The 23,063-nt window shown below is 40.1% G+C and overlaps 1 protein-coding gene across 1 annotated transcript in view; it reads right to left on the bottom strand.

Annotated features, from left to right (window-relative positions):
* Positions 1–7,179: 7,179 nt before the first annotated feature.
* Positions 7,180–23,063, bottom strand: part of PRKG2 (protein kinase cGMP-dependent 2) — a 160,652-nt gene continuing 144,768 nt past the window's right edge. Inside the window, exons 16-18 of the mRNA XM_073597940.1 lie at positions 21,943–22,005; positions 17,703–17,769; positions 7,180–8,805 (exon numbers count right to left, since the gene is read on the bottom strand). Coding sequence (XP_073454041.1) covers positions 8,710–8,805; positions 17,703–17,769; positions 21,943–22,005 — 226 coding nt within the window. The 3' untranslated portion in view covers positions 7,180–8,709. The remainder of the gene's footprint in view (positions 8,806–17,702; positions 17,770–21,942; positions 22,006–23,063) is intronic.

Here is a 23,063-nt window from a genome sequence, read left to right as displayed (position 1 = left end):
ACGTAAGGTTTTAATGGCACTAAACCATGCTAAAACACACCCCAATCAGGACGTCGCTATTATATCACTCGACACTGAAAAGACCTTTGACAACGTTAGTTTGTCATGGCTGTTCAGAGTAATGGAACAATTTGGCTTCTTGGGACCAATCATGGGATTTCTACAACAAATGTATGCATCTACAACAACACCTTGTCACTCCTGATTTTGTATCTGACTCAATACCTTTAACAAAGGGAACGAGGCAGGGCTGCCCCCTATCCCCCTTACTCTTTAATATGGCCATTGAGCCCCTATCCAGAATACTCAATTCGCATGACGGGATCAGCGGCATCATCATGGGTGACCAAGTACTTCGCTATTTGCGGAAGACATACTGTTGTTTTCCACTGACCCCCTCTCAGACTTTGACAGACTACGAGAACTTTTTTCGGCCTTTCGATTAAGTTCTGGCTTTCGAATAGATTTTGACAAAAGTGAAATTCTACCACTCCACCCACGGTTGTCTGCTAAATGGAGACACCTATCTCTGTTCGCCTTGGCGACCCGTTATATCACATATTTAGGCATCCATATAGGCCGTGAGCCCTCCTCTCTATATGTACTCAATTATCCCCCTTTAATAACTAAAATTGTACAGGAGTTGAAAGCATGGGTGGCCCTTCCCCTCTCGCTCTTTGGGAGATGCCACCTTTTTAAAGTGTAATTTGCATGACTACTCTACCCAATGCAGACCATTCCTCTATTATTAAAAAATTCTGATGTGCACAAAATCAATAGGGCATTAACTGCTTTTATATGGTCCCGCAAAAAAACCCACATTGCACTACAAAAATTATGCCTCCCAAAGTCCGAGGGTGGGGCGGGTCTGCCCAAAATTCGTTTCTATAATCTCTCATGCTTACTTAGGCAGGGCCTAGACTGGTTGGCAGGAAAGTCTAAATACTGCAATACTCTGCTCGAAGGTGCTTTGACCTCCCCACATCTTCTTCAATTTAAAGGTGGGATTACCAGGAAGTTTAATATATGTATCTTTATCCCCTAAGATCCTATTAATTTCTTTTTTATATTCTGATTTCTTAAGGACCGCAAGCCCACCCCCCTTATCAGCAGGCCTAATAACTATTTCTCTCTTCTTTTCCAGTTTTCTAATGGCTTCCCATACCTGCTTAGTTCTTCTTTTCTGATCACTTTCAATCTTTCTAATATCCTCTTGTACCATATTTTTGAATACGTCAATATTTTTGCTAAGAGGCATGGTGAGTATTTTACAGCTCTCATTTGTTTTGGAAAATGAAGAAAGAAAAGCAAAATGTATTTTTTTTTTCTTTTTACAAATTTCAAAACTTTGTGACAAAAAGCGAGGTGTGCAAAATAGTCAACCTGTCTCTCAGCAAATAGCTTGGGCAGTCTACATTCAAAAATGGGATCATTTGGGTGGGGGGGTGTTCTGCTATCTTGGTATTTCATGGCCTCCGAAACTTTGATAGGTAGTGAGGAGTGAAATAAAAAATTTACTCCCTTAAAAATCCTGAAGGTGGTGATTAGTTTTTGGGGTCCTGTACGGAGCTAGACTCCCAAAAAGTCTCACACATGTGATATCCCCATACTCAGGAGAAGCAGAAGAATGTATTTTGGGGTGTAATTCCACATATACCCATGGCATGTGTGAGGAATTTTATTTTTTTTTTGTAATTATTCTATTAACTGTGACAAAAAAATAAAATATTCAATGGGCTCAACATGCCTCTCAGCAAATTCCTTGGGGTGTCTACTTTCCAAAAAGGGGTCATTTGGGGGGTTTGTACTGCCCTGCCATATTAGCACCTCAAGAAATTAGATAGACAGTCATAAACTAAAAGCTGCATAAATTCCAGTAAATGTACCATAGTTTGTAGATGCTATGACTTTAGCGCAAACCAATAAATATACGCTTATTGACATTTTTTTTATCCAAGACATGGTTGAATACATTTTGGCCTAAATGTTTGACTAAAATTGAGTTTATTGGATTTTTTTTTTAACAAAAAGTAGAACATTTTCGGTCTTTTTTTGTTTATATCCCAAACAATGAAAATACCAGAGGTGATCAAATACCACCAAAAGAAAGCTCTATTTGTGGGAAAAGAGGACGCAAATATAGTTTGTGTACAGCATTGCATGACCGCGCAATTACCAGTTAAAGCAGCGCAGTGGCAAATTGTAAAAAGTGCTCTGGTCATTAAGGGGGTAAATCCTTCCGGGGCTGAAGTGGTTAAGTTATAAAGTACTGGTATGCGTTGCACACTAGTACATTATGACAGATTTACCTACAGACAGAGCCCTACAGCACTGTGCTGTCATGGCTCTCCTTTACCCGGCGGTTTCAATCTTCACCAGGTTTTCCTTCTGGGTTTAGTATCTTTGGTCGCTTAAATGGCCAAGCCAAGGTGACGTCACTCCCACGCATGAGCACAGGAGTCACATCACCATGGCCCACAGAGTGGGCCATAAATGTGGTCAGAGCTGACAGGCGGGGGGGGGGGGGGGCATTTATGACAGAAGAGACCTCTAGGGTCTCTTCTGTTATAAAAAAACCCTAGCTGTCAGTGAATTTTTTAAATCTTCACATTACTACCATTTTAATTCACACAAAAGGAACTTGCATGCAGTTTCACTGAATGAATAGCTATGGAAATGTTTTTATAAATAGAACCCTTCACCCTTCAGCATATCAAGAGCAGCACTACCATTAAGGAATATTAACACATAAGAGTATCTACTATGTATAGCTGAAACAGTGTGCTCAGTGATGGACTTGGCATCAAAGCTGTGCTTCATGTCCCATCATTCCATAAGGAAATATAAATGTTTTTAAAAGTAATTATAATAATAACCCCCAATAGCAACAGTAGCAATTTAGTAGTGTTGCTACCAGCAGTAGTATGTTTGTGAAAGTTTCTACTTATCCATGTCATAGTGGAGCTAATACCAGTAAATAAGATTTAACTGGACTTGTTCTGTAATGATGAGACCTTACACCAATGATTTAAATGGCTGCCTCAGCCCAAATAAGTCAGTCACATACTCTGCATTTATACCTATTTTGCCACCTTGATCTCATACTTCTTGCTGACACTTACCTGAACTGAGGAAGCCACTTAGATATCTTCAAACATGCTACATAAGTTTAATAATAGTAATCATCAACCTTGGGACAATTATATAAGAATTATTTGGTATTATATGTCCAGATAAAGCCCAGAACAAGCCTTAAGCTGGCCATACAAGGATCAAATTTGGCCGGTTCAGCAGGAACTGGACGATTTTCGATCCATTTATGGGCACTGTGGTTGTTCAAAAGTCAATCTACTGATCGACTTCTGTACAACCACCCTACTGGGTTTAACCCGTGTCCATCAGTGCTGCAGGCTAAAGCCAGCGTATTCCGTGTATTCTGATGTTGGGGAAGTGTCCCCACTGTCAGAATACAATAGCTCAGCGGGAGGATTCGCTCATCCACCTCGAATGTGTGGAGGGGGGAATCCGGTCAGTTTTTTTCATTCAACCCGTTGGTTGAACTAAAAAAACCGACTCATGCATGGGCTGTCTTAGTCTTACTAAACCCATGAATTTAAAAATAAAATCCGCACCCCTGCAGTACACAACCTATAAATGTTTTTTAATCCATTAAAATAAAACTGCTATATACCCTTTCCGACCAGCAATATACAGCGGACATGTAACATATAGCAGTGTCCGGCCAAGTCCTGAATATTCTTGTAGGAGGAGACTTCACTCTCCTTTGAATGTGTCTTGTGATGCTGACCGACCCCTGAACCTCTGTCTGGCCAGCACTGATTGGAAGGAGGAGGGAGGGACTGGGTTGTTATTTGGATCTATATACATGCCCAAATGTGTGATGTTAACACCATGTGACTGAGTAGCTCTGATGAAACAGGACATTTTTAGAGGAGCAGCAGTGCCTGCTGCACTTGTGAATGAGCCCTTAGTTACATTTGACAGCGGCACCCTTAGGGTTTGTTCACTTGTAAAGTTGGGGGGGGTAAAACCCTGCAGTTGAGTCATGGTTTTACCGTACCCAATCCCTAACCCCTTTAGCTGCTAAAGCAGCATATGTTTGATGTTCTGGAATGGTGGGTCAGCAACCCCAGACCGCTATCTACCAGTCACCTGTCCGTGATGTACAGGTTGCTGACTCCCGCTCTAGGTGCACTCCAGTAGACTGAAAATCAAATATTAATAAGGCATACAGGGGTCATAATATCTCTGCCCATGGATTTTGTTATTCCTACAGGACATCCTGCTGGTGACATGCAGTAATCTTGGGTTAGGGAACACCATCCAATAAGTGGCAAAAATTTAGGCTTGGTGTTCCATTATTGATGTACAGGACTGAACAATATGACCATGGGTCTACACTGTAACCAAAAAACCTTTTTGAAAATGTTTCTTTTTCAGCGGGATGAGCAAACTGGGCCAATTTTAGTTTGCAGTCATCAAACCTTGAACATATTGCCGAACTCTATTGAAGTCTATAGGAGCCAAAGCTTGCTTTTGCAACGCTATTGTCAAAAAAAGGGCATGTGTAGCTGGGAACTGCCATGGAGGGCATGTTCCAATGGAAAAAAAAGCTTTTAAAATAAGGATAAAAATTAGTGTGGCTTAAAGCCCAGGTTCACGCTGACAGCGGGAATGAAATTGTGTGAGTTCAGCTGAATTCGCACAATTTCATTCCTGCATGTCAGTCCCGACTTTGGGGGTGATTTCAGAGACATCTGTGCGGGTTGCTGACATGTCAAATTGCATGCCAAATTGCTCCAATGTGAACCAGGGCAAAGGGTAACATTGAATTACACAAATTCTTTAAATAACATGCGTGGGGCATTTCTTAAAGCTGCAAGGCAGGTGAATTTACAGAGTTAACCCTCTAAAATGAAAAAAAAAAACCCTACTACTACAAATTACAGTTATAACCATATTCCGTTAAAGATATCACCCAGGATCTCCAGGTGGTTTGTTTAAAAACAGAAGCTGGCCAGGGATCTGTCATTTTCTGACAGTAATTCTCTGGGGATTGTTTTGGTAAGATCTTGGGTGCCACGTCATTGTGGAGGCATTGTGGAGGCAGCTTTTAAATTTACATTTTTAAATTAAACTTTCAAATTAAGGACTTTTTAATGTACCTAGTAGAGGTCAGATATGAAAGGTCCCTCTTTTTAGAAAGGGAGGGTCCAGATTCTCCCCCTGAAAATGCTCACAATACCTTTTGGGGGACATGATTTTGGAACAAGGCCCTTGTCCCCTCAACAATGTGCCTCCCAAAGAGCTTTGCCCCCTCCAACCTGGCCACCCAGGCTAAATCCTTAGATAAGGGTCTGGTAGTATGAATTTTTAGGGAGTCCCCAAACCATTTTTAAAGGAACAGTACACTTTAAAAAAAATGGGGGAAAAAAGCATAGGGTTTCCCCTAAGTTCTCGTTCAGATAGGCCACATACAACCCACCCAAGTGAGCTTGGGCCCTCCTTCATGAACTATACCAGGTCACTTGTGATATAGATCCTCATTAGTCACTATGATGCACCATATGGCAATGCTTCTTGGTTGCTAATCCTGTTGCAAATACTGGATTCCCAGCCGGTAAACAAATTGGCTAGTGATCATGGGTGAGGTCAATTACCTGGATGGTTTGATTTCAAGTGGCGAAACTGGCCTAATTTGACCAGTTTGTTCAGCTGTTTGCCAATGAACAGGTTGGATTTGAGTCAAATTAATGTGTAATCCCAATCTGAAGCTCATTCCTAATATTCAATAATGATTCAGTCATAGACCCATGAAAAACTGTCTCAATTGTCAGCCCAGTACTGCAGGTGCAGGACTCAAAAAGAAAAGCAAATATCCCATAGACTTTGCTAACTGAGAGGCAGCCTTATTTGCCTTCAATAGCCAATAAGCTTGATAAATGTCCCTCAGACTTTCTTATGTCACCACTGTTGCAGTGTTACCTGTGTAGCACCCTCTAGTGTAGAGTGCTAGTGTAAATAGGTTTTTTGATAGTGTAGGTAAATTTGGCCTGGCTGAGCCAGGCTGAGTTGAATCTGGGTCAGGGTGAGTGACTCATCAGGCAGCACCTCTGGTACGTCCCCCTACTTGCCGGAACCTTGGTGAAGCTTCCAGAAAAATGAGATTGAGGTTAGGAGGAGCTGCCTGGAGTATTGAGGAGGGCCCCAGCCAATCCCCAGCAAATCGGCTGGCAGGGGGTAGGCCCCTCTTAAATACTCAGGGTCAAGCCAGCAGGGGCGGTAACTTGAGGGCTCAGGTGCTGGAGGGATCCTCTCAAGACACATGGAGGAGTCCTGTCCAGAGGCACAGGTGCAAGAGTGAGTACAGCAGGAGCCAGCTAACATGTCAAGGAGTTATCCAGGAGAAGTTAGCCGGGTGGGCTCGTGAGTGTGCAGTCTGGGAGGACTGTGGGATGTAGCCAGGAGGGCTAGTGAAAGGGACTGCTGCAGCCAGGCGGGCTGGCAGAACCTGAAGAGGTGGTGCTGGGACCAGTGACCACGAGAGGAAGTGCAGTGACAGTGCTAGTGGTGTCACCCCATCATTCTCAAGTATTGGGGCCTGCGGTCCCTGTCTGTAAAGGGCCTTTGCTAAAGATTTTCCTTGGGTGACACCGCAGTGGATCCGCAAGCAAGATTGTGCAGGAGGAAGGAAAGGAGTGTATATATGTGAAGTGACCCCAAAGAGAATTTGTTCCAGTCAAGTGGGCATCCCATAATACCCCTAGCCCCATCCAAGTTTATTCACCCCTAAATAAAACACAAAAACAAAGTTGCTGGAGTGCTTCCTGTCTCAAGTTAGCCTGTGGAGATTTTCTGTGCCTGGCTGTGCAGGGTGGGGGATCCCTATTCACCAGCGGCTCCTACGGGGGATGCGCTACACCTGGAAAGCATCAGAAGTTGTTATTATAACTATTATCATATTTTGGGTGCTATTTTTGATGTTCCATTGGTTCCCCATTTCATATTATGTTATTATTTCCAAGTGTTGCTCACAAGCTGAAACAGATTGAGAACATCTTTAATAGACATTATAGAGATCACTGTCCATTTGCACAGGAATCGGAACTTGGTTCCAATAATACTAAAATCATCAGTTTAGTACAACCAGGACAACTATTTTTATATTAGTGTTTTTTATCAAAAAACATTTTTACACATTAAAATATGAACAATTTACTAATTATCTACTACAATAAGAATGCATAACAGAGTAATAAAACGGGTTTTTTACGAGTTCTGAACTTGTCTCCAGATGACTGTATAAAACAATAGCAAACACTATAAGGCTCAATACCACCCCCCCACAAATGGAGGTCCAAATGGCCTCCTCTGTGCAAACTGACTGTTAAAATTTGAATCCTATTCCGTATGTAACAAATAACTTTGTTCAGACAGCACTTAGCATCCCACAGTTCAATACACATACCATTCAAATGGATCTAAAATACCCACTGTGGTTTGTGTGAGGCATCTAAATAAATGTCTTCTATAGTTCACATTTAGGCAGTGCTCTGTGTGGTAGCTCACTGTAGATAGGCCTGATATCTTCAAAATTTCTATCACCGTTGCTGTGGGAGTTACTGTATTGATGTGCTGGCTCCATCTAACTTCTCCCACAGGCCAGTGCACAGCAGGATGAAAATGAAGCATAGATTGTCATGTGACCCCTTTTTACTCTCCAGTTTTAAGGTAGAAAACTTAAATAAATGGACAGATACATGCACATCAGGCAGAGCAACTATAACTAGAGTTTTGCCTATAGGCTGGATGTATATTGTGTAATTCCAACTCAACCAAATAGTGTACCAGCAAAATGGACAATTAATCACTGTTGGGGATCAAGAGATCAAACAGGGTGTCACTTCCAGACCTAAAGCCTAATGGGGCATAAATAGCAATTGATGTCGTCTGACACTAGGCTGTGGATTTTAGCTTCCATATAAGCTTCAGAAAGTCAGAGAAGATTATTTGCTGACTGATTGGCGTAACAGTTAGGTAAAAGTTTATTATCTCTTTGATAAGTAACTAAAATTATACGGGTAACTATGGAGATAAGAAAATGTAAAAATTACAAATATATACATATATATACAAAGTGTATAAATACTGCAAAATTGTAAATTTACATTGTTTTATAATGGAAATAATAATTATAATAACATAATAAAAACACAATAACACTACTAAAAATAATCCAATAACCATAGGTTATGTTATTGAAAATAATAACATAGTTATATGATGTTTTTGAGTGGACAGACAGACAGACAGATAGACAGATAGACAGATAGACAGATAGACAGATAGATAGATAGATAGATAGATAGATAGATAGATAGATAGATAGATAGATAGATAGATAGATAGATAGATAGATAGATAGATAGATAGAACATACATTCTAGTCTTTGTTGGTCTTATACGTTATATCTTATAAATTATGTCCAATACAACTATTTTAAGATAACACAATTTTGCAGACAAATAACATTTTTTGTCATTTTCCAGACTGTAAAAATGTAACTAACATGAATGCTGGTACTAAACAGAAATCATTGATGATGATGATTTTCTATCTGGCCTCTAAGAATGTTTTCCATTTCTTTTATATGAACTCCAAGATTGTCATTATTTGTAGAAGCGTTTTCAGAAATCTTGATCCCACCCAGACATCTCATCAGGGGGTGTTTCATCATCTGGTGGATAGTTGTCAAAATAGCTGTGATCCATGGGACCATCAAGCTGGAAGTGCAAAATGAAACAGAAATGACATGACTTGTGTTTAAAGATGATGCGTTTTTAATACTAAATGTGGTTACAGCTAATTAACCTTGTTTGATGATCTTGAGTTTTTTTCTTAGGATTTCTGAAGCATTGTGATATTCTGCTTCAATTAGGAGTGTATGCTAAATGTAACCCCCCCATCTGAAGAAATTTACACAGAGACTTTTTAATTTTTTTTCTAAATAAAATCAGGAATACAGCGATACTCTTATCCAAAAACAGCAAACAGAAAAAACAAGCCACACAAATCATGAACCTGTGTGGAAGATAACAGTTTGTATTAAACATTTTAACCTGGTTACTCTTTGGTAATATAGACATTTTATATTGCAGCGCCTCTGGGGCTGACTTATCAAAGATTAAAGTCAATACTTCTCTATTTTTACCCCTATTTCATAAGAAGCACTGACGGTTTTTGTAAAGTTTGTAAAGCTGTTCTTCTTTACTGTAATCTGTATATTAACATTGCTGGTTGATACGTGTGAATGCGCTACTCCCGTAATTTACCACCACCTGCAATGCTTTTTAACTATTACTCATAGATTTTTCATGTGCATGAAATTTTAAAACTTTAGATCAATAAACCATATAATCATTCAATACATATACATAAAACAAAAAGTCCTTCAAACGTGGTGCAAAATCTTGTAACCATTAACGTGACTGGCGTGCTCCTATGTTGCTTCAATATTCATATGTGACTGAGTGGGACCCTTCACCATTCAGATTGGCCACTCACCAGATACTTCACTAGAGGTACGCCTTTGGTTCATTTAAGGGATAACCACTCCACCTAGGCACCACTTCTCACCGGCTAAAACATGGACTCTAATGCTCCTCATATGAAAGCATAGGGACAAAAGGCGATCATAGCGCAATATGTTTGAACCATTTATTTTAAAATACAAAGTGTAAAATAATCACTCACATTAAAAAGTGCCCTCGAGCCGGCACGGAGCTTATCCAGCAGTTACGGACGGGTAAATGGCTGTTAGCATGGTCCGCCTGGTGATAATGTGCGGCCTCCACGCTCGGCTTGCGCTCCAAGCCTCGTTACCGTTTTCGTCCGGTCACGTGATGCAAAAAACTCTCCCAGCAGCCTCTACGCGTTTCGCATCATCAAATGCGTCATCAGGAAGCTGCCGTTTGATTGGTGCACGCTCTATTTATACTCCATATGGCCGGAAGTGTGTATTCCGTCATTTTAACTAAGGTAATATTCCCATCTGTGACTTCCTTTCTATTATCGCCATTTTGACTAAGGGCTATTCCCTCTTTTCATATCCTGCACTTCTATAGCTATTTCCCCTTTACATTTACTTAGTTTGTGTCTAAATATTTAAACATATATCCTGACCCATCTATATCTGCTGGAGAGGCTTTTACAATGTCTCAAACATATTACACATTTTCAAACTCTATTATACATTTTACCCATTCCGCCCTAGCCGTACATCCATATAAATATGGGACAGCAAAGAGATCCATTCTTTATTGGAAAATTCCCAAAACAAAACAATTCTAGAAAAATGCAATTGTATATATAACCCCTGTTTTTTTGTACTACGTTCATATTGGTTCTGTGCATCCATATTACAAAAAATATTAAAAAATAAAAATAAAAATAAAATAGATGAAAGAATTTACTACTGAATATGCCAAACTAAGAATTAAAAAAATGAAAAAAATGAAAAAAATGAAAAAAAAATTGAAAAAAATGAAAAAAATGAAAAAAATGAAAAAAATTGAAAAAAATGAAAAAAAAGAAAAAAATTAAAAAAATGAAAAAAATTGAAAAAAATGAAAAAAATGAAAAAAAAAAAAAAAATGAAAAAAATGAAAAAAAAAAAATTTTGCTCACCATGATGCCTTGAGCTTGACAATGGCTGTGAATTATTGGAGCCCTGACATCACCCATAGGCTCCCAAGGCCCATCCATTGTTGGCACTCCCTCCTTCCCCCTGCAGCAGCTGCTCACTGATACAGGGGAACCAAACCTGCAGGATCAGATGACCAGACCTGACTAAGAATAACTAAGTACACAGATCTTTTTTTACACAGGGTATACAGCAGTGACATGCAATTAGCGGACCTCCAGCTGTTGCAAAACCACAAGTCCCATCATGCCTCTGCCTCTGGGTGTCATGCTTTTGGTTGTCAGAGTCAGCTATGCCTCATGGGATTTATAGTTCTGCAACAGCTGGAGGTCCGCTAATTGCATATCCCTGATATACAGGATGGGTAGGAGCTGGGGGGAGGGAACGTTTTTAAGAATAGTTATAGTAAAGCTGGTGAAAGATGGTGTGATTTAATCGCTTGATTCCCCCATCAACACAATCAGTGTTGATGGGGGAACCCCTCCTGAAGAGCTATTGTGTTCTCCCGTGTGTGTTCTCCAGTGATTATTACTAGCGCCTTTAGCCACTGGCAATAATTACATAAAAAAAATCAAACAGGCTGGTTGTACCCGAGTTGATCGACTAATCAACTTGGGTACAATCAGCCTGCTCATACATGGTTCGAATCTCGGCCAGTGCAAACCATCCATGGCCGGCTTTGGGCTTATCTTAAATTTTAATACTGTAATGGTCTGTTACAATTATAGTATTGGCAAATACACTTTCTTAGCCTCACCCTGTACAGAGTTTTTCTAGCTTGTGGGACAACAAAGCACCAGCAGTCTGAGAATGACAGTCACTGGGGCAGATAAACTAAGCAGTTTCCCTTTTATACACATGTTGTAGTCGCCATAACATGTTTAAATGGAAAGACATAATGTTCACAGCAGCATTTGTTGTTCTGACCTTTGACAAAAAAAAATCTATATAACTTATTTCCCCATACACACAGGAATCTAACAAGGTTTACACTATGGTAGGTACTTCAAAGAGGCAGAATTCTTAATTGCTAGTTCTGAGATTTAAATGTTGATTTCATGAAAAAGAAAAGTAAAATGCTGCAAAAAAATATTACAGAAAATATGTTACAAAACAGACATAAGCAACAGTAAAATAAAAGGTTTTTTTTTTTTAAAAATGAAGTGCTCAACGAAGGAGGAGGGTGGGCCTTTCATTCATCTACCCATCCTCCATTCATAGAGCACTTTTCATTGTGGGAACCAAAAGTATGGCATCTATGAATGGAACACAGTGGCACAAAGGGCAGACACATGGCACTCTTAATTAATGGTTAGTACAATCCCTGGAGCTTTTTTTTCCCACTAAACTTGAACTTTAAATATACATCTGAAAGCATTTTGTTATATCTATTCGGTAAGTGCAAAGAAATACCTGTTGATTATGTCATTAATTTAGAGGGGACTGTTTAGCTCTCCCAGATTTTATCATGGACTACAGAACAAATACTCCTTATTTTGTGAAGATTGGGGGATTTGGTATTTCATCAAGAAGCGACTAGGCAAGGCTGACGTTATTTCTTATGATTTTTATCCCAAAAAAAGGCATGTTTCATCAACCCACAACTGTACGACAGGTATTTTTCTGTACTTACAGGATTATAAAGGGATAAAACATGGGAAATGTGCATGTATTGCAGAGATGCACTGCATATGTTTTTTATTTGCCCTGGCATAAACTTGAATTTATTATTTTAAAAGGAGAGAAAGTGGCCAAGGATTTTTTTTCTCAAGGTGCAATAGTTTGACAATTTGTTTTAGCATTTTTTACATTGCAGCTTTACATTCAAAATAGAAAAGCAACAAACCAGTGTAAGTAATTTCCAGAGGCACCTTTGATACATTGTGGTCAATCATTGCCTTATTGTGTATAAGGCCTCTTGCACACTGCAGCTTGAAAAAGCTCAGTACAGCTTTTTTTTTTTTTTTTTTTACTGAGCTAAAATACAGCCCATTACTTGTAATTACTATGTACACAGACATGTAAACAAGCGCCGTGCATTGTTCAGTAAAAAAAAAAAATAAAAAAATCTGCAGTTTTGGTCAGTAATTTACGCCTATTTTTTGCGCGCATGCGTGATTTTGTGAATGCATATGCGTGAAAATGCGCACAAATACATACAAAATAAAGTCTGAAAAAGTAGATGCTCAAACAGGAGTAGCGTGTGCAAGAAGCCTTATGCCGTGTACACACTTTTTGACCAGACTGGTCCGACTGACCGAGTCTGGCGGACAATTCGACCATGTGTGGGCTTCATCGGACCTGCAGTGGACTTTTTCGGATGAAAATCTGACGGACTTTAGATTTGGAATGTTTCGGAATGTTTCAAATCTTTACGACGGAACTCCGCCGGACCCAGTTCCTATCGAAAAAGTCCACTCGTCTGTATGCTAGTCCGACGGACGAAAACCGACGCTAGGGCAGCTATTGGCTACTGGCTATCAACTTCCTTATTTTAGTCTGGTCGTACGTCATCACGTACGAATCCGTCAGACTTTGGTGTGATCATGTGTAGGCAAGTCCGTCGGAAGTCCGCCGAAAGTCCGTCGGACAGACCGTCGGACCAGTCCGGTCGAAAAGTCCGCCCATGTGCACACTGCATTAGAGATGAAAAAGTAAAATAAAAGTGGTTTAAAGTGGTTGTAAACCTAGTTACACCATGTGTACCTACAGGTAAGCCTATAATAAGGCTTACCTGTAGATACTGTAAATATCTTCTAAACCTACACGGTTTAGGAGATATTTTACCATATACACTTGCGCCGACATCATCGGCACATGAGCACTGAAAAAACGGAGCGCCGGAGCCCGCAAACCTGGAAATAACTCCAGGAGACATGTCACCAGTCACAGCGGTGTGCAGGGCCGCTGCAACAGCTTCGATCTAAGGTAAGTATTTCATAATGAGCTAGTATGTAATGCAAAAAAAAAAGGGAATGGCGCTACCTCAAAAAACTACCAGATAGTTGATGTGAAGACCTACTACAATCAAAATGTGAATGTTTGGTTTTTTTTCGGGTTTACAACCACTGTTATAAGAAATATAAGTTATTATATTCACAATTAGGGATGAGCTTCGAGTTCGAGTCAAGCGTAAGTTTCGACTCAAATATCAGGTGTTCGCCCGTTCGCCGAACAGCAAATTTTATGGGGCGTTCACAGCAAATTTGATGCAATGCACTGCAAGACCACAGTGTATTGCTGTATGAAGATTAACCAAAGCATACACCTGACCTGCATGCTTTGGCCAATCACAACACGCTACTCAGCGAGAGCCATAATTGGCCAAACGCAGGGTGCCTTTGGCCAATCATGGCTCAGGGGGACTAAGTCCACGCCCCACACTATATAAGGCTGCTTACACAGCACCCGTATAGTGTGTTATAGTGGATGGAGATAGAGAGATTGAGCTAGATTAGGCAGGCAGGTTAGTTAGTTAGTGGCAGTGTATTTGATATATATATATACAGTCAGACTAGTATATATACAGTATCTCACAAAAGTGAGTACACCCCTCACATTTTTGTAAATATTTTATTATATCTTTTCATGTGACAACACTGAAGAAATTACACTTTGCTACAATGTAAAGTAGTGAGTGTACAGCTTGTATAACAGTGTAAATTTGCTGTCCCCTCAAAATAACTCAACACACAGCCATTAATGTCTAAACCGCTGGTAACAAAAGTGAGTACACCCCTAAGTGAAAATGTCCAACTTGGGCCCAAAGTGTCAATATTTTGTGTGACCATCATTATTTTCCAGCTCTGCCTTAACCCTCTTGGGCATGGAGTTAATCAGAGCTTCACAGGTTGCCACTGGAGTCCTCTTCCACTCCTCCATGACAATATCACAGAGCTGGTGGATGTAAGAGACCTTGCTCTCCTCCACCTTCCATTTGAGGATGCCCCACAGATGCTCAATAGGGTTTAGGTATGGAGACATGCTTGGCCAGTCCACCACCTTTACCCTCCGATTCTTTAGCAAGGCAGTGCTTGGAGGTGTGTTTGGGGTCGTTACCATGTTGCAATACTGCCCTGCTGCACAGTCTCCGAAGGGAGGGGCTCATGCTCTGCTTCAGTATGTCCAAGTACATGTTGGCATTCTTGGTTCCCTCAATGAACTGTAGCTCCCCAGTGCCAGCACCACTGATGTCCCAGACCATGACACTCCCACCACCATGCTTGACTGTAGGCAAGACACACCTGTCTTTGTACTCCTAACTTGGTTGTCGCCACACACGTTTGACACCATCTGAACCAAATAAGTTTATCTTGGTCTCATCAGACCACAAGACATGGTTCCAGTAATCCCTGTCCTTAGTCTGCTTGTCTTCAGCAAACTGTTTGTGGGCTTTCTTGTGCATAGTCTTTAAAAGAGGCTTCCTTCTGGGATGACAGCCATGCAGACCAATTTTATGCAGTGTGCAGCGTATGGTCTGAGCACTGACAGGCTGACCCCCCACCCCATCAACCTCTGCAGCAATGCTGGCAGCACTCATATGTCTATTTCCCAAAGACAACCTCTGGATATAACGCTAAGCACGTGCACTCAACTTCTTTGGTCGACTATGGCAAGGCCTGTTCTGAGTGGAACCTGTCCTGTTAAACCGCTGTATGGTTTTGGCCACCGTGCTGCAGCTCAGTTTCAGGGTCTTGGCAATCTTCTTATAGCCTAGGCCATCTTTATGTAGAGCAATAATTCTTTTTTTCAGATCCTCAGAGAGTTCTTTGCTATGAGATGCCATGTTGAACTTCCAGTGACCAGTATGAGAGAGTGAGAGTGAAAACACCAAATTTAACACACCTGCTCCCCATTCATACCTGAGACCTTGTAACACTAACGAGTCACATGACACCAGGGAGGGAAAATGGCTAATTGGGCCCAATTTGGACATTTTCACTTAGGGGTGTACTCACTTTTGTTGCCATCAGTTTAGACATTAATGGCTGTGTGTTGAGTTATTTTGAGGGGACAGCAAATTGACACTGTTATACAATCTGTTTAATGCTTTACATTGTAGCAAAATGTCATTTTTTCAGTTGTCACATGAAAAGATATAGTAAAATATTTACAAAAATGTGAGGGGTGTACTCACTTTTGTGAGATACTGTGTATATATATATATATATATATATATATATATATATATATATATATATATATATATACCTGTATATATATATATATATATATATATATATATATACTCTGCATTCAGCGTAGCCTATATATACAGTGCATTCGGTGTACAGTTTCTAATACAGTGCAGGTGGTGTACACAGTATATAATACAGTGTGTACAGTTTCAAATACTCTTCAGGCAGTGTACACAGTATATAATACAGTGTAGTGCAGTGTAAAAAAAAATATACCCATCATGTCCGGAAGGCCTCCAAGGAGAGGCAGACGCTCATAGGCCACTAAAAGAGGACAAGCAGCCTCTTTAATAATATTTAACAGCTGGGGCCATTCCTGCACTCAACAAGAGTAACTGGGAGGGGTTACAGTGTTCTGGCACCACCAACACCTAAGGCCCAATGTTTCTGCCCCTGTTTAACAGGGACATGTAATTACAATTTTTTAAAAAATATTTAACAGCAGGGACCGTTCCTTCGCCCAACAAGAGTAACTGTGAGGGATTACCGTGTTCTGCCACCACCAACATTGAAGTGGTTAAGGGGAGTCCTATGACAGAATTAAGAATAAAAACGGGTCTGGTATGGATTATGGGGGGGACCCCCACGCTATTTAAAAAAAAAAATTGGCGTGGGGTTCACCTTAATATCCATAAGAGGCCCGAAGGGCCTGGTATTGACTGGTGGGGGAAACCCACGCTGTTTCTTTAAATGATTTTTTTTATGTATATTTCCGGCATCTGGCAATACATTACAGCCGTGAGCAATTTTAAATGACATTTTTTCCTTTAGAAATGAAATTTTGCTGCCGTACTTTTCTAAACAAGGGAAAATGTGCTGCTTTACAGGCAGACTAAGGGGACCCCCCAGGCACGATATTTAAAGGAATGTTTCATTTTTATTGTTTTACTTTAAGCATTCTTAAAATCACTGCTCCTGAAAAAACGTCAGTTTTAAAAACTTTTTTTTGCATTAATACATGTCCCCTGGGGCAGCACCCAAGTCCCTAAATACTTTTTATTGCAATAACTTGCATATAAGCCTTTAAAATTAGCACTTTTGATTTTTCACTTTCGTGTCCCATAGACTAAAGTGATACTAAAGCTTTGTTTTTTTTTCTAAATAACAAACATGTCATACTTACCTCCACTGTGCAGCTCGTTTTGCACAGAGTGGCCCCAAACATTGTCTTCTGGGGTCCTCCACTGGCTCTCGCAGCTCCTCCCCTCATTAGATAACCCCCTAGGAGAAGCGCTCTCCCGAGGGGGTTACCTTGCGGGTGAGCTCCCGAGTCATTCATTCGGCGTCCATAGAAGCTGAATGTATGACTCTGCCCCGCTCCCTGGCGCCTGCGTCATTGGATTTGATTGACAGCAGTGGGAGCCAATGGCTGCGCTGCTATCAATCTATCCAATCAGAGCCGGGACTCCGTGAAGAGAAGGACGGCGTGTCCCCGCCGAAGAAGATGAAGGGGGTCAGGTAAGTAAAACAGGGAGGCTGGGGGGTCGGTGACTGCCAGGTGTTTTTTCACCTTAATGCATAGAATGCATTAAGGTAAAAAAACACGAGCCTTTACAACCTCTTTAATGGTGTTCACATGTTCGCACAAATTTTTTGTCTTTTCGCAAGTTCTGGTGCGAACCAAACAGGAGCTGTTCGGCTCATCCCTATTCACAATAAAAGCAAATTAAAATTTTTTTTTTTTTAATCGGACTTTTAGGTCGAGGTTATTTTTAAAATATGAAATTCATATTTGCAAATTGCAGTCTCATGATATTGTTCCCTTATTAGTATACTTTACCTCTTGTTTTAAGGGTGATGGCAGACTTCTTGAACTCAGTCCTTCCCAGTTAAAGCCATTAAACCACCTAAATTAGAAATCAGGCATTAACTTGTTATATTATGCTGTATGTATTGCATAGTAAAAGAATTTTTGTTCCATGTCCAACTCTTGAACTTGCTAACTAAAGGCTTGGTTTTAGGCATCCAAAGCAGTGTCTGGGAATTTGCTGATGACACAATATTATGTAAGCTCATAGCAGGATGTTTTTTCTCTATGAGGGGATTGGGAAGAGCTGCCAAAGCCAACAACATATTGTCATGTATGAAAAGACAGGCAGACTTAAGGGAAAAAAAGCATATTTCTTTTTTTTCTGTAGCCCTGAGTAGGCCTCATATTCGATTTACAGTGCATAGTTTCAGTGCCTTTAGTTCCACAAACAAGACCAGATAATGGAATTCTTCCCTGGTACAAGACATCAGGAGGATCCGACAAAAATTAAACAGGGGGCTACAGGAATAGTCATGAACAAAAATGTAGGTCCCCTGATATAAGAGCAATTGCAAGCGGTGGATAGACTATTCAGGACTATTCATGTAGCCCCCTGTTTAATTTTTTGTCTGATCCTCCTGATGTCTTGTACCAGGGCAGTATTCCATCATCTGGTGCATTCACCACTTCATCTTCTATGAACTGGGGAATTTATTGTAATTATTACAGTCAATCACTGCCTAATGTTTCCCAGTTTATAGTCACAGTTCTATATGATGGGTGAATGCTTGTATGAATGAATGGGGGTGTCCGTGGTGATCACCTGTTCATGATAACGTTATCATTACTTTTAACTTTATGTTGGAGGTAGTTTGATACCTCATCATATTTGCTGTGGGTGCAATTTTTTGTTTTTTTGTATTTTTCTAATAAAGAATTGTTTTATATTATTATATTTTGGGTGTTCCTCTCTGACGAATCCTTCTTCAGTCCTTTTGGGCCTCTTTTCTGCTCAGTTATGTTATGCAATAGTCATCCCACCACAGGTGTCACTGTGACTGAATTTTCATACTGTAGACTTGCAGAGCTCTTGCTGTAGACTCACCACTGCAACTTTTCTCTTGCTAGAGACCTGCCACCCAAATTTGCTACAAATTGGAAAAGTATCAACTAGAACGTGTGCTTTAAGTGCTCTGCAAGTGTACAACTTGCCAGTGAAAATGTACAGCAAGTTAACAGTGAAATGGCCCTAAATGTATTTTTAAATGCAAGCATTTTAAGGCCTTGTGTACACTGCTGCTGCTAAACAGAAGTTTAAGGCCTCATGTACACTGCTGCTGCTAAACGAACGTTTAGGCCTCATGTACTCTGCTGCTGGTAAACGGACGTTCAGAGGCAGTTGGCTGCTTTTTACAGCTGCCCCTGAACTCATCCAATGTTATCTTATGTGTATATGTACGCAGGTTCGTTTAATGTCTTTTTTAGGCAGTTGCGTTTAAAGGCTTTTCTTTGAAGGCAAAAAAATGAATTCAGACGCCGAAGTTTCCGACATTTCAGACGCCAAACTGTTTAAACGTGGCTAAACGCGGTACCGGCGTTTAGCCGCGTTTTCATTTAGAAGCGTTTTCAAAGTGCCCTATTTTTTTTACATTACAAAACTTAAAAAATTATAGCAAATGATGAAAAAAAAACACCAAAAAAATGTTAAAAACTTGTAATTGCTTGCAATGCTTCATAGACCATTTGTATACCCTTAATGAGCCCTTGATCCAAGCCAATACACCACTAGCATTGCTGTACATTCATGTTGGAAAAATATCCTACTGACATGTGCTGCGCAATCAATGGATGAATCCAGTAGCAACGAACTCTGGTCCTCGCATGTAATTTCCGACGACTTTCCAGCCTCATCAACAGCAATGTCAGGAGCATTTCCTCACATATGCTCATTATGGGATCCATAGTAAAAGCACCAAAATTGAGGATGATACAAGCACACTGCTGCTCTCTCAGCTGCTGCTACTCACTCTGGTCTCACAGAATGGCTGAAATAATAGTTAAATAATAAAGTTTTTTTGTGCTTTGGGAGGGTCTTATGATATGTTATCTTAAATAAACGCTCCTAGACGCAGACGTGTTTTAACGTGACTAAACACAGCATGCAAATGCAGCTAAATGGGAGTTTTCAAACGCTGGTTTCAAGCTGTCAAAAAAATCGTTCAGAACAGGTTGCCTCAGCGTCCCGTGTACATTAGGCCTTAGGAGCAGTTGGGCATTTTTTTTTTAACTGCTGCTGAACTTTCCTCTATGTCATGTTATCTGTCCATGTACACAGGGTACTTTACGGTCGTTTCTAGGCAGTTGAATTTAGAGGCTTTTTTTAAATGCAAAAAAATGGGTTCAGATGCTGAGTTTAGAGGCATTCAAGCGCCAAACACTTATAAACGCGGCTAAACGTGGTAACTTGCATTTAGCTGCATTTCGTTTACAGGCGTTTTTCATTTTTTGGCTATTTTGAAAAAAAAAAATAAACATTTAAAAAAAAAAAAACACTTCTAAATGCAAACGCGGCAAAACGCAGCAAAATTCGGCAGGTAAATGCAGCAAAACGGATGTTTTAAACATGGGTTACTATCTGTCAAGTTGAATCATACAGGAGAGGTTGTAATGTACATGAACGTGTACATGAAGCCTAAGTACCTGAATCTGACTTGATATCAGGACTCTTGCAGTCCCTGTACAGCAGGGCTGGAATGTGAGAGGCAGCTACAAAACAAGGCGGCAATCAGTTCATGTAACGACAAGGAGCATGCTGATAGGATGAGAACGCAGAGTGACAGAAAGGAACTCATCACTATGCTGCTTCTTCCTTCATTATCTGGGGGGATACAGGATGACCTGGACTCAAAGGAAGTGGATTGAATGATGCTGGCCAACACACAGAGCACATCTAGCAGCAAAAAATGCTGCAGAGGAAAGCTTTGGATTAAAAATGAATATTTTAAAAAAAATTTTAATTGCTGTTAGCATATGACATATACTTCATCATTGCATGTTTGTTTTTCTAGTAACTAGCGTGGTATATTTTCTACTATTTAAAAATTAATAATGCTGCAAAAACTGATTTATTATTTTATCTTCTAATAAGCTAATCATTTTTAGCTTGTTATTTGTCTCCTTTAAATTTGCTTAGCTTTTTTTTAAGATACACTGGAAGGTATGTATTTATAGCACTTGGTTATATTAAAAAGAGGTACTTTCAGTTGTGAAAATATGCCCATTAGTTTAGAAAAAGGCTTAGCCTACAAGCATGTATTGAAGCAACATATCATTCTAGCCTAGGGGTTGGCAATCTCGGCACTCCAGCTGTGGCGCAACTAAAATTCCTATTATGCCACTGCCTCTGGGAGTCATGCCTGTGGCTGTCAGGGTCTTGCAGTGGGTTTTTTTGTTTCACCACACCTGGAGTGCCATGTTGGCCTACCCTTGTGCTAGCCCTTGAGAAAATATTAACAAGTATGTTTACATCTTTTTAGGTTTTTTTTCTTACAGGAGTCACAAGGCTGGGAAATGCTTATTGTGAAGGTAACTTTTCAGAAGCAACAGATTTTAATAAACTGAGAAATACTAAGCCTTATGGTAAATGCAGTATCACTGCTAGATTTGCTAGAGTAAATATTATTAAGGCGCTCATAATGGTCTTGTATATACATTCTTTTATAAATAATACATTTTTTCATTTTTTTTTCTTTTTTTTAGTAAAGTAAATACAGTTTATGATAATGCATTTTATTTTTTTTTGTTCTCATTTTCAGCCAACAGATGGAGCTCTAGCCTAATTTTCTTGTTTTCCAGACACTCAGTTTGTTTCTGTATTGTAGTGGCAAAAAGAATCCTTTGTTTATTTGATGGGGTAGATTTATTGTGAAAACTAGCCAGCTCACTTAGCAACCTGAGTGTTCACTGAGCTAAATGAATAAGGTGAAGCTGTGTTCAATTTGAATACCCAGTCAGTTGCAGGGGAAATTAAAAACAAACAGACTATTGTTTCCTTCAAATGATTGGAAGACTGAAGTGAACATAGCTTCTTCACCTTATTCACTAAGCTCAGTAGACATTCTCCTTCAGTATATTAACATAAATCATTTTGTTTCCGTAAGTTAATAATACTTTATACAGTAGCTACTGTAAGTCGAATAATATTGGACTTTCGACAGACAATGCGAACCCATATAAAACTATATGTTATGAAAACACTTTGCTTTGTAACCTGTGTTTCCTAATGTCAGCTTTTCCATTCTTCAGATTTCCAAGTCTTTCTGCAGGGTTCTGTCTGGAAAACAAAAACAGGGTACATTTGTATACTGTACATTGCGCTTCTTAGATGGTTTTTGTAAATAGAAATACAAATATATATGTACGCTTAAAGCAGTACTGATTCTCCCAGGTACACTTGCATACAGTGTGATTTCAGATGTGGCTTGAGTCACACAGAATCACATGTCAATGGAAATCACATTGTTTTCAATGGTGCCTGTTCACATTAATGCACATCTGCACGGCTCAATTTTAGAAAGGGTTTTTGTACTATGGTGCAATTCCTGCATGGTTTTGGCCCCATAGAATAGGCAAACCACTTCAAAGTTGCATCAAAGTTCCATCCAAGTTGCACTAAATACATGCATAATCGTATGTACATGATTAAACAATTATACCAAAAGGGTGCTAATGCAAAACAACATGCAGGTTAAAATACAATCAATAGGTCAAACAGAATCAACTGTGTAGAAGGAATGTAACTGGTTGAGGAAAAACCATGCTCTGCTAGCAAGTTGAGGTCACTGAAGACAGTTCTATGTAAATCATCTTACACAATTACAGAGCTGAGCACAACAACAAGACACTATGGAGAAGGTTTACTAACTACACAGAATCTGGTGGAGTTGTGCATAGTAACCAATCAGCTTCTGACTTCAGCTTGTACAGTTAAAGGGGTTGTAAACTCTCAAGGTTTTTCACCTTAATGCATTTTATGCATTAAGGTGAAAAACCTCCTGTGATGCAGCAGCCCCCCAGAACCCCCCCTTTTACTTACCGAAACCGGTCTTTTCAGCGATGCGGACAAGCACACCAGCTCCAGCCATTGTCTAGGGTACTGATTAGATAGATTGATAGCAGCGCAGCCATTGGCTCCCACTGCTGTCAATCAAATCCAATGTTGTGGGAGCCAGGGGACGGGGCCGAGTCCTGCTGTCTATGTCAATGGATGCAGCAGCAGGACACGGAAGTGCGCCTGCATGAGTGCCCCGAGAGAGAGCGGTTCTCCAATGGGGCACTCGAGAAGAGGAGGAGCCAGGAGCACCACTGAGGGACCCCAGAAGAGGAGGATCG

This window comes from Aquarana catesbeiana, linkage group LG01, assembly GCF_042186555.1.
Source record: "Aquarana catesbeiana isolate 2022-GZ linkage group LG01, ASM4218655v1, whole genome shotgun sequence".
NCBI classification, from domain to species: Eukaryota; Metazoa; Chordata; class Amphibia; order Anura; family Ranidae; genus Aquarana; species Aquarana catesbeiana.
Note: the sequence above shows the minus strand (reverse complement) of the source record. Positions and strands in the feature narration are given on the sequence as shown.